The sequence below is a fragment of the Diabrotica undecimpunctata genome, chromosome 2 (assembly GCF_040954645.1).
Source record: "Diabrotica undecimpunctata isolate CICGRU chromosome 2, icDiaUnde3, whole genome shotgun sequence".
NCBI classification, from domain to species: domain Eukaryota; kingdom Metazoa; phylum Arthropoda; class Insecta; order Coleoptera; family Chrysomelidae; genus Diabrotica; species Diabrotica undecimpunctata.
Window position 1 is genome coordinate 22,067,341 of NC_092804.1, and position 16,618 is coordinate 22,083,958.

The 16,618-nt window shown below is 34.1% G+C and overlaps 2 protein-coding genes across 2 annotated transcripts in view; both read left to right on the plus strand.

Annotated features, from left to right (window-relative positions):
- Window positions 1–4,232, plus strand: part of boss (G protein coupled receptor bride of sevenless) — a 53,436-nt gene extending 49,204 nt beyond the window's left edge. The window contains exon 4 of the mRNA XM_072522483.1: window positions 356–4,232. Within this exon, the coding sequence (XP_072378584.1) occupies window positions 356–544 (189 nt within the window). The 3' untranslated portion in view covers window positions 545–4,232. The remainder of the gene's footprint in view (window positions 1–355) is intronic.
- Window positions 4,233–6,659: 2,427 nt separating this feature from the next.
- LOC140433234 (chromaffin granule amine transporter-like) overlaps window positions 6,660–16,618 on the plus strand; it is a 10,227-nt gene continuing 268 nt past the window's right edge. Inside the window, exons 1-6 of the mRNA XM_072521279.1 lie at window positions 6,660–6,791; window positions 10,681–10,941; window positions 12,887–13,150; window positions 13,602–13,868; window positions 14,368–14,559; window positions 16,405–16,583. Coding sequence (XP_072377380.1) covers window positions 6,692–6,791; window positions 10,681–10,941; window positions 12,887–13,150; window positions 13,602–13,868; window positions 14,368–14,559; window positions 16,405–16,583 — 1,263 coding nt within the window. The 5' untranslated portion in view covers window positions 6,660–6,691. The remainder of the gene's footprint in view (window positions 6,792–10,680; window positions 10,942–12,886; window positions 13,151–13,601; window positions 13,869–14,367; window positions 14,560–16,404; window positions 16,584–16,618) is intronic.

Sequence of the window (16,618 nt, forward strand, 5' to 3'; positions counted from 1 at the left end):
TATTTAATTTTTGTTGATATTTGTAAACTCGGTATTTATTTTGACATAAGTGTCCACTTAAAATTCTTTTAACTTTAAGCTAATGGTTTTGCAATGGATAAAAAAAAAACAAATTCTTTGGCTGAAAAGTTTATGGTTGAACATCAATCAAGAAAAACATTTTTCCGAGAACTTTTTATTTTGTCCTTATATGTCATAAAGTTTTATGATTCATTAACTGTCAAATGATTCATTGATTTGGTACCATTTCTCATTCAGCAATTTTATATAATATGTGATTTTTACATTCTTATATCAACTCAGCTAGTGATGGTTTAAAATATATAATTTACCGATAAAGACATTTGTTTTTCAGCCCATTTACGATTGCGTCAACGTAGCAGCCATCAACGCAGTTAATGTGGCCAGAGCCGGAGTCACTTTGTCGGGGCAGCAAGTTATGCAGCAGCCAGATCTCTACACGTGCCCAGCACTACCTGACGATGAAGACTTGGACTTCCGTTGCGACAGTCCCACTACCAATGATAAAATTACTCGATTCTAGAAGACTGAGCAGGCTTTATTTAACATACGACCTAAGTAGAAAGGCCTAAGTATTTTTAAGTGAAATAATAGTTAGATGAGTCATTTAGTTGTAGTCTCATGCAGAACACTGTGTGCAATATATAAATATTTATATTAAATTAAATATAATTTTAATATGACTATATTCAAAATGAAATATTGTCTTATTCAGAGAGTCCAAGACAATTAATAATAAAGTCGTTTAGTTTTAAATGAAAAATTCAAATACTAATAAATATGTAAAATAAAAAGTAGACTAGTCTATAGAAAAATTCTAAATTCAAAATTTAATGTACACAAATTGATGAAATAACTTTTTAAGTACTAAACTGGAACCTCGCAAAGAGCTGAAGAAGATAATATAGAACTAGTGAAATAAAAAATATGTTATATGAGTATTACGTATATATAAATAGGGCGTGTTATACAGCTGGCTTAGTTTCTCGCATCCTAATTTCCCGCGTTTTCTGTCAAAGCAATCTTCAGTTTTTAAATCTCTGGCGGTCATTGCACCTTCGACAGCTTCCCTCCATGACCCTATTGGCCTACCTTGTTTTCTTCTCGTGCGCGAAGTCCATTTTTCTATCTTTTTAGCCCATCTATTTTCAGCCATTCTCGGCAGGTGTCCATATCAAGTCAATTTCATTAATTTATCTCCTAATGTCTACATTCCTCACCCTATCAAGTCTAGTGAGCCGGGAACATCGTCTCCAATAGTCCATTTCCATGGCCTTAATTTTTGATTTGGTTCCTTGATTTATTTCCCAGAGTTAGACGCCGTATCACCCAATACTTTCTATTATTGTTTTATAAATTCTTCTTTTATTTTCTTTTGTTATTTTATTATTCTACAAGAGTCCGTGTAATTGTCTAGTTGCTGATCTTGCTTGGCCAATCCTAGAAAGTATTTCTTCATTACTTCTTGCTACTGATGTTATTTGGACTTCCAAGTATTTGAAGGTTTCAGTTGATTTTCTAGTTCCCATTTCAGTTTGTAGGCATTTGGTGTAATCCTCCTTCAGTTTTCTAAGCATATAGTCCATATCGCTCTTGTCTTCAGCTATAATTGCTTGGTCGTCAGCGATATTATGTACAATATCTCGTCTTCGATTCGTCTCGTTTTCGTGGTCTTCCTACTGATCGTCTTCCTATTGCGGAAGCCGTCTTTACTAATGTATTTGTTGTCGTTCGGCTTATATGATCATTTCATTCTACTCTTCTATTTTTTACCCAGTTCTTAATGTTCTCCACCTTGCATCTACGTCTTATCTGTACTTCTAACTCTGTCCCATAGTGTCTTGCCATCAATATTTCCAAGTGTTCTCTTCCCTGCTGTTTCTAATATCTATTTTGTCCTCTCTGTATCAGGTCTTCTTTCTGCCGCTTATGTCATTATTGGTCTGATGACTGTTTTGTAAATTCAGCCTTTCATTTCTTTTCCGATATTTTTATTTTTCCATACTGTTTCATTCTGGTAGCTTGCGGCTCTGTTTGCTCTATTCCAGCTCCAATTTACATCTTAGTGAATTTGCTGTTGTTACCATACATTTTGTCTGTTTGTGGGGAACATGTTAAATTTTCTGGCGGTTATATTAAATTGGTGCAGCATACGTTGTAAACGATAACTTTTCTATATGGTCAACACAGTTACTACGAAATGCAGTGTTTGGCAGCTTGTCTTGGCTCCCTCCCCTCTATCTATCTATCTATACAGCCCTTGCTGTCCAATTTTGGACATAGGTCTCCTCTTCCTTCTTCCACGTCTCTCTATTGTAGGCAGTTTGTATCCACTTCGGGCCTGCGTGTTTCTTCAAGTCATCTGACCATCGCATTTGTGGCCTTTCTCTTTTTCGCTTGTAACTATATGGTCTCCAGTGTACAATCATCTTATTCCATCTGTCGTCTTTCTGTCTTATGGTATGTCCAGCGAACTTCCACTTAAGTTTTGCTATCTGCGTTAATACATCGGTCACTTTTGTTTTGCTGCGGATCCAAGTATTTCTTTTCTTGTCTGATAGCCTGATGTTCAGCATTTGCCTTTCCATGGCTCTTTGGGTCTTTGGTATTTTTTCCATGTTTTCCTTTGTAAACGTCCAAGTTTGAGAACCGTAGGTGAGAACAGGACGTATACATTGGTTGAAGACTCTTGTTTTTAAATATTGGGGGTATTTTTCTATTTTACCCTCCCCTACGACTAGGTTTAAAAACGACTTATCATTTTCTACTGCGGCGGTAAAACCATTATTTTTCTTATAGGGAAATTGTTTATTTTGTAGTGTACATACTTTTATAGGTTAAGAATTTAATTTCTCTGTTTTTTTGTATAATAAGGACCAGTCTCTTTGCCCTGGTTTATATATAATAATAATATTAAACTTATATATATTCCAATAAGTTAGTTACAGTAAGTAATATAATTGTACATTTTATCACTTTTTTTTAAATTTCGTTAGATGTCTGTATCTATTTCTTATGGTGCGATAACGAAACAACAAGATCTTTGAAATAAACCAGATACGTTTTAATTCCTTTTGTGAACTACCGATTCTCGTTGAGCAACTCAAATTGTAGTTTAGTTTCCCTAATGTTTTAACAATTGAGGTATTGTGATTGAAAAGAGTAAAGTGCAAAAATTTTCAAAACGTCGTTTGTGCTTTGGAAATTAGTTTAAACCAAAGCGAATGTCACTGATAAGGTGGCAAGTGTCTTTCTCATTTCTCTTAGTTAAAACAAATGCCAAGAGACAGCGCAGGTGATAACATCCTCGTAGTTGGCAAAATCAAAGTTGGCCTCTTCTGTAACATTTTGTTTTTGGCACTTACCTCAGTTTCATTGCCAATGCCTCAATTATTATGACCAACGTAAAGTGGATACAGATAAAATATAGGTAAACATGCTGAGGCGAATCAAAAAATTTTTGGATAGATGTAGAAACTGCGTGTAGTTATATTATATTTGAATAAGTTATTTGTAAAATAAATATGTACTATTGATTATTAACAGTGTTTCCGTCCAGTAGTAGAACGCGCATACAAGTTTCTTGTACACAAAATGGCACAGAGAGCACTGGGAGAGGTTAATGTTGAATATATCCCTCGAAGAGAGAGTTTTAAATTAAATAGAGGAAAAACATCCAGCATAACTGGATTCAACGTAATTATTTACGAGATGCATATGTTCAGCAATGGACTCAAAACGGCTTTTGATGATGATATTATAATTCTGCAACATATTCTACAACAATTTTCTTCAAAAAGAAACAAAAAAAACCACGTATATCTCTTTGTGCAAGCGATATTGCTATCCGCAGTGTTTTTGAGAGTTTCTTAACACATTTTCAAAAATAGATCATCTCCTCACATAAACATTTTTGATTGAAAAATCATTTTGGGGCAGTACTCTGTTTTAGTAGCTTGTACTGAAACTGGTGTCGTATAATTGAATCATAACAATAGGTAGTATTTACTAGTTTTATATACCTTTATAGATAAGATATGGAAACAAATAAAGAGTTGCGTTCTACTACAAAACAATCTAAATAGATATAAATAATAGTTAAAAAAATTTAGAGTAGTAAAATTGTACATATTTACTGAGAGTTGTAAACAGTTGTGTAAGATGAGTATAATAAATAAGACATATTGTGGAATAAGAATTATAAATTAGTCTTCCCAGTGTTTTTTTCCTTTTTGTACTCGTATTGCGTGTAAAATATGAGCTGAAAAACTGACAAAACAAGCATAAACAGCAGCACAACGCAGCAAGACTGGAGAGCTATACCAAATTACTATAGCAGAAGCTACAGTTAGAAGGCAGTGTTGGCCTTACAGCGCGCAGCGGTGTCGTTTATGTCGGCACAGTGGCAGGTGTGTGGTAGTTTGGTAATAGACTCAGAAATCAGGTCCGTACGCGCTTCGTTTCAAAAATCTTTACTCATTAATTTAACTGAGTTTAATAAGAGAATAAACAAAAAAAACAGATTAATTCTATAAAAAATGCATGTATACATAAAATATCTAATACCTTGTAAATACTTATATACATATATACAAAAAAATGCAAGTAGTTTACCCTATACGACACGATAAATATACATACATAAAATACACGAGAAGATCATAAGTGAAAAAATGTACTGTACGTACAGTACTAAAAAAACAAGTGAGCATTAAATCTGAGATATTTCTCGTTAATTAATACTAATCGCAATCCATATATAAATCGTCCTCCTCATCCTCTGAATCATCTCCTATATTAATTATCACCGGTTGAATATGTTTCTGCAAATTGTACACCGCAAACATTTTTTCTCGTACATTCTTGACGTGGTTCACATAATTGTGCCACTGCTCTTTGGATACGCGTTGGTAAGCTAACAAGTATGAGGCGTATAGAAGCCTTTGAGATGTGGGTTTTTCGAAGGATGCTGAAGATCTCTTGGACAGAGCACGTGACCAACAACGTGGTGCTAAGAAGAATGGGTAGTGAGAGAGAACTCCTAAATATTGTAAAAAACAGAAAAACGAGTTATCTAGGACATATTTACAGAGGAGAAAAATACAACTTCCTATGACTTATAATGGAAGGGAAAGTGGAAGGAAGAAGAGGTCCAGGAAGTAGAAAATGCTCCTGGTTAAAGAATGTAAGAGACTGGACAGGCATGGACACACATTCGATACTAAGAACAGCTCAAGATAGAGAGCAATTTGCTGTAGTTATTAGCCAACCTTCAGTAATGGAGAAGGCACCTTAAGAAAAAGAAGATGCTTCTTTTATCAACCGTTCTACCGTTTTTTATTTAAAATCGACGTTGTTTGAAGTTACATACCTTTTCACTTGACTCCACACCATCTCAATCGGGTTGGTCGAAATGGTAAGGAGGCAGTCTCAAAATCTTTATATACGCCAGATTTTTTCGCAATTGTTTCAATTTTGTACTTGTAGTACTTGTCTCTAAATGCGGCCTCAGTATCCAGTAATTCACTTTTTAAGTAATCTTCCTCTAAGAAAATGTTCTTTTTAATTAGCCAATTCTTGATTTGCCTTTTGTTCCACAAACAATTTTTTCGAAAAATCAAATGTGCGAGCGTAGTATGACGCATTTTTCAAAACGACAACGTTTTCTTTGTCTTTCGGCAAGTTTGGAATTAACGTCTTCTCAAACCATTCTTCATATAGATCCCTGTCCATTTCGTCGTGGTAATCAGAAGTTCCCTTCTTGTTCAAGAAAGTTAATTCAGCCCATGCCACAAAACCAGTTCCGCTTCCAGCATGAAGCAGAACAAATCGAGGACCTCTTTGGGTTGGAGCTTTCAGTCCAGTAGAGAGCCCTTTTATGAAGTTATCTCGTGGATTCTTGATCGTTTTGTCCCTCCATTTCTTTTTGAATGAAGCACCGACGTTAGTTCAAGACTCATCGGTATAAACAAGGTTTAGATTATCCTTCTTTCTCAATGTTTTTATTTGTATGATGTACTTTTGTCTCCAGGATACAATAACTTTTCTTTCCATCGTTATTGAATCTCGACTTCTTTTAGTATATTCAAAACTCATGTCATTTAGTATCTAACAAAATGTGGTTTTTGAAAAAGCTGGTAAGTCCTCATCATCCTTCACTCTGTTCATTGTGCTGTCGACGGTTAATTGTATATTTTCCAAAAAAAAAAGGAGAGATAAAACACTCAAAAAAGATGCACATATTAGATAAGCATAAAGGTGTAGTAAAGCTATGTAACGAACAACTTTGAAATAATTAACATTATATAATAACTATATATCATGTGAAATGGTAACTTTAAGTTGTAGAATTTAATGCCTTTAAATAAAAAAATAAGTAGATGAATACTGTCATTTAAATTTCTAAAAATATTTATAGCAAATCTTTCCTTCTCCCATACGACTAAAGGCTAATCTCAAATCCAATAGGTTTCCAACACTTCTGTCTTTCACCGATAACAGAATCCGTAATGAATTTCCACTGAAGTGACAAATTTCCCATTGAGCACCCTCCGATGCGGTAATGTACTACCCTTGACAAGGATAATAAGATCATGTTCGTCCAGATGATGCTTTATTGTGTTTTCCACCAAAGGAGTTTCAGTATCAACCACACGATAAAACGCTCAACATGCAAAAGTTCTTGCTTCAACTTGTTGAAAATGATTTAATTGTTTTTCCTATTGTTTATTTGTTGTTTTTATTGGATAATGTATTATTGACGGTCGTTGGTAAGTACTAATTTTCTATATACACTGCTCAATAATTGAATTAGATATTTTTATTCTTAATAATTTTGTCTTAAAAAATATTCCGATTTTATTGTAATGGATACGGCCTTCAACAAAAATTGATATCCAATGATTTCACATGCTACTTTTTCTTTTTGTTTTTTCTTTACTTTTTGCTAAATAAATTTCTGGTTTAAAATATAATATAGTATAAGTTTTAGTGACTTATACAATATATTATAAAGGGTGTTTTTTTAAAAGAATAGAACTTTGAAAATGGAACAAAACAAAGATGATTTTTATAAATTGACATAAAATTGACTTTATTCGAAAGATAATCTTTTGGCATTATAATTTAAATATGATCACTTTTTTGAATATTTGTCGCCGTATATCAAGTGGTCAATCGTTTCATGCTTATCCTTCACCTTAACCTTCACATATTCCCACATAAAATAGTGTAGCAGTGTTAAATCGCACGATCTTGGAGGCCAATTCACGGTCCGAAATGTAAAACTATGCAGTTTGTGAAACTATACGGTATGACATGTTGCGCCATCTTATTGAAACGACAGTTCCTGCACATTATGGTTATTCAATTGGGGAATGAAAAATGCAGTAATCACGACTCTATAGCGGTCACCATTGACTGTAACGTTCTGGTCAGCATTGTTTTTGAACAAGTACGGTCCAATGATTCCACCAGACCATAAAGCACACCAAACAGTCAGTTTTTCTAGATGTACTGGTTTCTCATCATACATTTGAGGATTATCTTAATTCCAAATAGACTGATTCGGATCTTCCTGTATGCTACGCTCTACAGCGACAACATCTTCTTCTGTACGACGTGTCTGTGAATGCATATTATCATTTAGAGTAAACGTGGTGCAAAAACGTTCCATGGTTAATCTAATTACTTGCTGCTCTGATGGACTATTATCTTCTTCTTAGGGTGCCTGTCCGTTCCGAACGTTGGCGATCATTTTGGCTATAAAGACTTTGTTGGTTGCTATACGGAATAGCTGTGTTGAAGTCTTACTATACCATGCTCTCAGGTTAGCAACCATGATATTCTTCTTCGTCCTGGGGCCCTTTTTCCTTCAATTTTACTTTGCAAAATACATTGGAGTAGCTCGTATTGGACTATTATATTGACCATAAAATGGACGTAATGCTCGATACGTATTTCGAACAGAACCCCAATTTTCAAAATAAATTTGTACAATTTGGAAGCGTTGTTCAGGCGTCAAGTCAATTCATGTTAAAATGCCGAACCAAACTTAACATAAATCACTTGACAGCTGTCAAAATGACCGACAGTTAAAAAAGTGTTACCAACTTACATTTCTATACCTCTAAAAAAACAGACATATATAATTAATGTTGTTTCAATAAAACTTTGTTTAGTTAAAATAAAATTTAGTGAAGTAATATGCCGTTAAGACAATTAAATGTGCAACTTGAATAGCCAGTGCGGTGGAGACAAGAAGGTTTGTCTCAAGTGGAAATCGCTATGCGACTGAATGTGCCTAACGCTAGGCGCACACACATCGAATTTGGACGGTCGATAAAAGTTCGATCGAACAAATTCCTTTGGTGGCGCGAAGAAACAATGTGAGCGTGCACACACATCGATCGCAAAACGGCACGGCATCGATGTCGTGGGGCGATCTATGAACGTGGTTGTTGCCGTCGTTCCCAGGCGTATAGTACCAAATGAACGCGCTCACACACATTGATCTTTGTCGACCTACCAGAGGACCAGTTGCGTTTTTTGGACACTGCTCAAGTTACGTAGCTCCGTGTTGCTACGTAGTTCTGTGTTATTCATTGGGATTTTGTGTACTCCTAGCTAGCAAACCTTTGTGGTTTAACAAACGACATCGAATAAATGTCGTGTAGTGTGCGTGCAAAGCATCATCGATAAAAGTTCGATCGAACTTTTATCGATCGTCCAAATTCGATGTGTGTGCGCTTAGCCTTAGAGTATTGTAATCTGGGCATGAAATCGCTATTTAGAGACAGGATCTGCAGGATATACATATGGGGGAGGACGGGAAAGAACTACAACTTATGCTCAAGATCGTTTCATAGTCCTCACGGTAAAGAAGAAATAGGGTATACGCAGCATTAAGGATTAATAGCTTGTTCAGTGAAGCTACTGGAAGGGTAATTTCTAGTCAGGCTCTCAGAAGACGGTTACATGAATGTAATGTGAGAGCAAGAAGGCGAGGTACACCCCCACGATTGACGGCGGAGCAACGTGCATGCAGATAACTTTAGGCGATGGAACACAGTCAATGGGGCTTCCAAGAATGGAGACATTTTCCCTTTTCTGACAAATCAAGATTCCGTTTATATAGGTCTGACGGTAGACGAGGTAACGTTATAAACATCACATCTTTATTAATTTATACTTAAATATTTATTTTATTTTAATTTCCTTATTAATTTATTAATTCCTTTGCCTTCAGATTCGTTTTACTATTTTTTATTCAAAAAGTAGTTGGCGCCCTCTGTCTTTCTGTCCGGTAGACTAAATATTCTGTTCTATGTTAACAGAAAAGCTAATTCTATCATATAGGAACATCCTATGACATCTGTGCTAACTTCATGCAGTCCCTTCCTACTTTCTGTCAATCACCTTTAATGGTGGGAATATTTTTTGTTTATAATTGAAATTTATAAAAGAAGGTAGGAACTATAATAAGCTTCATTTTATGGTCTGCAACATTCTCTTGGATTTATCGACCATATTCACGTATTATTGGCTGTATTAATTGGCCGTATTTATCGAATCTATTGGAGGACCTAACCACTTAATTGGGAGGCCACACACACACATACATGGAATAACTGCAGTTCACAGGAGGACCTAAACGACTAATTGGAATGCCACACAAGCAGCCCATTGACGCCATCGTTGCCTTAAGTATCACCCTCACTATGTTCATTGTAAAGCATTGGCAGGGTTGATTGTTTCCTATTTTTAATAAATATGATTAGTTAAAAATTGTTTTATTTGCTATCAACTAAGGGTTCATGGTTTGATTTCTAGTTTAAGACAAGACGAACTTACACTTGAGATACTGAGCTAGGCGAAGCATAGACGATAAGCTCCTGGTTGATTGAGGTATTATTTTTATAGTAGTATTTCAATTATCTTTGGTAGTCTTATCGTTACAATTGGTTTAGAGAGAAAGAGGATAACGATATAACGAACATTTAATGTCCGCCTCTTTGAAGGCGGATCAATTTGTATCTGGGGGCATATATTATAATGCACTGACTTAGTAATTTTAGGTAATTATTAAAATAATAATGGCTGTGAGATATTGTAACGAAGTCAAACAACCAATTAAAGTACCATTTTCTGGTGCTATAAGTTACAGATTTGTTTTTAACGACGATAATACCCGTTTTCACTGCGCAGAAATTGTCAATGAATTGATATATTATCATGGAATTACCATGGCCATCGTGATCTTCGGACATGAATTGCATCGTTTTTGACATGAAGTTTAAACGTTTAAAAGTTCAAATGAAATGTTTAAACTGACTCCTACATCCAGCTCTAACTTTACAAGAATTAGCTAAATTAAAAATTAGCTAAAAGATAAAGTATCAAGCGACAGACTTAAAAATTACAAATATGAATATGTAATAGTTGACAGGTCCGAAACATTCGACTTGGAGCAAAATAATGACTGGCTCAGGAATGCGCAAGCCTTCTTATGATTAGTGGCAAACCTTCAATAAGAAGAGTAACTGTAAAAAAATTCAAGAGAACAAAATAAATAAAAGCAGAGTAACAAGACATCCATTATACACATTAATAAATTAATCAAATTTGTCAGTTATCAGTTAACTTTATTTTATTTTTTAGTACCAATTATTCCTGATTACCTATTTTCAAATGAATTTAATATGAGCAGGACAGATAACCGCTTTGGACCAGCTTCTTTAAGTCCTCTTCAAAGAAAATTTGAACATCTTGAAGACGAAAATGGTCCATTGGGTGCTTTATTAGCATCTAAAGCTTTTGTTCAACTAGCATTTACACCTCTAATAGGATACTTGGTGGGAATTTTAGGATGCTATGTGCCGCTGTTAGTTGGTTCTGGAAATATGCTCTTGGCTTCAATATGTAAGTATTATTCTAAAATATGTATGTGGTAATTTTGTTTTGTAATGTTTCTGCTCTATTGTACTAGGTTTTTTAGTTGGGATTGATAAATGAAATTACTAAGTTTGCTGTGTTACAAAGTTTGATCTGCTATGCTTTCCCGAGAACGCCAAAATGTTATTTTCTCGTTTTAACGCAGAGCTCAGAAAATATGAAATATCTATCGATTGTAGATTTTACATTGTACATTTCTAAAAGTTTGTTAGGCCTGGTAGACTACATAACTGCTATTGCTTTATACCATTTCCCCATTTCTTACTTTATTTTTTTATGTTTCTCATTAAAATTTATGAGTACCCCAAATATTAAAATGGTCTCATTTGTTCGGAACGTCTTCTATAGCGTTTTTGTCTTCTATTTTAATTTCCAAATTTATATTATTTACCGTTTTTACTATCGCCATGTTTTTCGATTTAATTTTATTTATTTTTAATTTTTACTTTTTTGGTGGTTTCTCAGGTTTTAAATACTTTCTTTATTTCTTCTGATCGCTTTAATATGATATACGCTTGCAATTATTATGACGTATAGTTTCTTTTGTTGTTATTTTTACTTTTTCTTACAATAACTAATAATTTGTTGAGGAGGATATCCTTGATCCAATATTAATTGATAACTATCTTGACAACTGCTGTTTAACGTTATAATAATTTTCAGTGTCATATAAACTAATCTCATAATGTTTATAGGTATAGTGAGGTCTTCCGTAGCGTCATAAATTTTGGTTATTTTTGATCGTACGCCTGTTGAAAAGCTATAAATGGCATCTCCATCCAAACCCTTTCTTCCACCAAGAACTAATAAATCACGCAATTGACGCTTCAGTCCCCAACATGATCATAAGCCATCCCAGATCACCTCTCCTACCACAAACCATAACCAAAATCAACCAAAAAGTAAGACTCCTACGTCAATATAAACAATATCCTTATCAAAATAGAACCCATGATACGCAACCAATGGCGAATGATCACCTCTAGATTGGACTACCGAAACGGCGATGCGTTTTGGATAAAATTGAAAATCTTTGCGAAACAAAAGACTTCCAACCCTTCTCACCTTTTAGTGAACAACTAGATCTTAAACTCAGACCATCTCAAGGCCACACAGTACACCTTTAAAATGTATTTACTATCCTAAACGGTCCTAGATCCAACCATTCCTTCTCCAACCATTCCTTCCATGCTACTACTGCGTATGCTAAATGCTCGAAACTCATAGATTTACATATTCTCCACGAGTATCCACTCATGACAATTGTGGATCAACAAACACTGGAGAACATTTGCCAAATAGGCAACTACAATCGAGAGGATTCTTACAGAGGCTAGATTTTGCCACAAAAACGTCATTCCCTTATTGCTCATTCGACTTTCGAGAAGTTCACTCCATCAATATTGGGTTGACTGAAATCGTCACGCATGTAACCCAAAATTTAAATTACAGAAAATTCTTCCTTTGCATTTTCCTTGATGTTTAGAAAACATTTAATCAAGTCTGGAATGTCGGACTATTAAAGAAGCTAGTGAACATCGGTTTACCCATTCTAAGTGCTGAAGAATTAAAAAAAGTTTTTTTATATTTTTTTCACTTGACCACCTTTAATTATTATTACCAAGATTTCAGAGAATTTAGTCAAGAGATTTGATCAGTACCTAAGGAAAAGGGTGAAAATGGATTCAGTGTCATCCAGAATATCAATATGCAAAGTTTTCTGGGCTTAAAATAATTAATCAAAACTTACATACTTAATTCAATTCCATCCAGCAGTCAAAGCTTCAGTAACAGCAAATAACTAGTTTGTAATTTACTGTTCAGATTAAAATACACAGAGGTTTTTAAAAATTTTAACACATTATAATATATTTTAAAATTGCTAAAAGAATTAACTATCTTATTTTTTCAGTGTTTGCTTGTGGTAGTACGTACGGAGTGTTAGTGTTAGCCAGAGCCCTCCATGGTAGTGCTTCGGCAGCAATTGCTGTGAGCGGAATGAGCCTTCTTGCGAAAAAGTTACCGCCAAACTTGAGAGTAAAACTGATGCCTATAGCTTTTGGAGGTATAGCTATGGGAGTTCTTATCGGATATCCTCTGGGTGGCGCTGTCTATCAGATGCTGGGAAAATCCGCACCTTTTATTTTTATTTCCTTCTTTATCTTGATTAGCATGTGTAAGTTAATTTAAATATATTAAGAAACAATTTTAAAGCATATGCATTTATTATTAACAAATCGCTATTTATACAGTTTATATGGATGTCATTTATTTTATTGTAGATATTTTCAAAAGTGTTTGTTGACTAACTTCACAATCACGAGCTTCACTTCTGCTTGATACAGATGGATCTACAATGAATTGTGACGAAACTTATTATCTGTGTGTCTTCTGCAGTGACTTTTCTACCAGACCGTTTCTTGTTTTGTACGCTGTCAGTTTCGAAAAAATTAGAATTAATGGATCTAAAATAATGTCTCATTTAATGAGGGTTCATCGAAATTTTGACACCTTTAGATATTAGGAAATTTTGACACCTTTAGATATTAGAAGTTTAAAAATCGGTTTATTTTCTTACTGTATATTGTATTTATAATATAAATTGATTTAATTAATGGTATTGTTAGTATTGCAGATTGTCTACTTACGCGAAGAAGAGATTCAAGAGGAAGAAAACAACACAAACTATCAGGATTGCGTTGATCTTCTAAAAGATAAAAAGACAATTATTGTTGTCGTTACTATTTGCGTTTCTACTTCAACTATGGCTGTATTAGAACCTTGCGTGCCCATGTGGTTGCTGGCTAGACTAGATCCACCTCCTTCTAGATGGCAGTTGGGGGCGGTGTTTATTCCCGATAGCGTTGGCTATTTTATTGGGTCTCATTTTGCAGGTATACTCTTATACATAATACACAATATTAAATTTTGTACCCGGTGTCCCTATTCTCTCCAACAAGCACATTGTTGTTCCCGAATTGATCCTGGATAGTTTTTATATCTCGTAAATTAAAGTTTCTAATATTAACCTCATTCCTTACCATATTTGAGATAATTAAAAAAGTTTTGACATTGATTTGGTAGTTTCTTCCTTGTCTCTTGCCTTACAAAATCAACCCAAGAAATACAGATTGTTTTCTCTTCACTATATAACTCAAATATTAAAATTTTCTTGTTTTAACAGTTATTGTAATCGTACATTTTTTGCTTTACGTGTAACACCTCTACATTCATTATATTGTCCAAAATGTTATTTATAAACATTCCACATCATCACATTTCAAAGGAGTATATACCAAAATATTTTAGACATTTTATTTTGCAAATCAATTGCAACAATGTATTTATTAAAACAAATTTGTTACTACCTTAATATTTTTTATTATTTTATAGGTCTTCTGCCGATGGTCCCGTGGAGAACATCCATAATTTCAATGGTGATAATTGGACTAAGCTGCTACGCTCTTCCATTAGCAAATACGATGTCACAGTTGTCTTTACCACATTTTGGCATCGGTCTGGGTGTAGGAGCTGTCGATGCAGCTTTGGTTCCTCTTTTAGCTTCTTTTGTGGATTACAGGGGAGGTAATTAATTTGTTTGTGTATTATTAGAAGAAAATACTATAAAAAGTCATAAACTTATGAATACATCAAAGAGCTGTGGACATTTGGAAAGGTTCTAGTAAATCACCGCAAATATTCAACATATACTATGTAAATCCATAAGTTATACTAAAATCCACCAGGAAAACGAATTTCCTGTAGTTCCTGTGTAAATATTTATACTGTGAAAATTCAGCTAGACTGAAGACTAAGATTTAACAACGCAATCAATTAAAATTAGTAGGTTTGTGGGAGACGGAGATCCTATATCACCCAATCTTTCAGCGTTAGAAGGTATTTGCATGTCTTGATATTTTTAAGTTGATGGACTTAGGAATGTACGTCAAAGAAAAATAGTTAGCTGATGACAAGTGAATACTTAGAAACGGGTGTAGACAATGAGGAAGCTTGCATTAAAAACAAATGCAATCGTTGACTTTTATTTCTCTATTATCCATTTAATTATGAGGTTTTTTCCCTGGTTTTCTTCGTCTTCTTTTTTCTTTTATAGTTAGTGCTGATGATTCAAATGCGCTTTTTTGGAAAAAAACACTCCTTACAGTGGCAGAGCAAACTCTAAGCAAGGCTGAACAGTGGTTCAGCGGAAATAGGTTGTTGCTTAATACTAATAAGACAGTTTTCAATGGTGATAATTGGACTAAGCTGCTATGCTCTTCCATTAGAAAATACGATGTCCCAGTTGTCTCTACCACATTTTGGCATCGGTCTGGGTGTAGGAGCTGTCGATGCAGCTTTGGCTCCTCTTTTAGCTTCTTTTGTGGATTACAGGGGAGGTAATTAATTTGTTTGTGTATTATTAAAAGAAAATATTAGAAAAAGGTATGGACTTTGGATAAATCAAAGAGATCATTACTTGTTGTCTTGTAGTTGTTTTTGACTTTTTCTTTCATATGCCCAGAGTTTATTTATCGGCTTCTTGTATGATGCTTTTACACGATTCCTATTTTTTGTTTATGTCCTCCTGTTTTGTATGTTTTCTAGTCTCTTTTTTTATTTTCTTTATATTTTGTTGTTATCTTTTAAGTTTCTCACTTCGTACTTTTCACTTTTTAATCCATTGTCTTATTAATGTTTAAAATATTTTGGCCCTAATTCTACTTTTCACTAGGTAGGGGTCCAAGTCTGCATAGGCCTCTCTTCTGCTGCGTACGTTTATTACATTTGAATGGTGCCTAGAATCAACAATAATATTTTCTACCATGTTTACTGAGGATCCCTCAGGAGATCTCCACGTTTCTTTATAGATGTTTTTTCTCTAGAAGAATGTGCTAACAATGACCATATTTAGAGAAGTTACTAGATTTATTAACCTAATGTTATTATCATTGGATATTTCATGGAGATTGTGATTTTCTATAATTGGTAGAAATTTTTGCTCTTTTTCGATTTTTGCGTTAAGGTCACCGTAAATAATTTTTATATCATTCTTTGGACATGTATGGTGAGCAGTTTGTAATTATTCATAAAACTATTCCTTGACATTGTCTTCCTGTTATTAATTTCCACATTTTATAGTTAACTTGACATGGTTCCTTAGTTCAAACGTAATTTTCATCTAATCGCTATATATTTTACTATAACAGTTTTAATTATAATAACATATTTTATAAAGTCTTGGACCTTAGTAATAAGGGGATATTATTTTATAGTTGTTTATGTGTATCTTAAAGAGGCCATATGTAAATTATCCCTTAAATATTGATTTGGTTAAAACGAACAAAATGTTGATGAGCACCTTTTATTCCTGTACCCTTCATAGTATTACTTATTTTTATATATATTCTAAATTATATTTTTTAATTTAAGGTAATCAATATGGACCAATATATGCTCTTCAGCAAGCATCTGTATCAATCTCCTACTCATTTGGTCCATTATTAGGGGGACAAGCTGTACACGTTATAGGATTTCCTTGGTTAATACGAATTGTTGGTTTTTTTAATTTATTAGTCTCACCTTTACTGTTGGAACTGGAGGAAAAGCCAGTAAGTAGCTATTTGAAATGATAATGATAATTTAT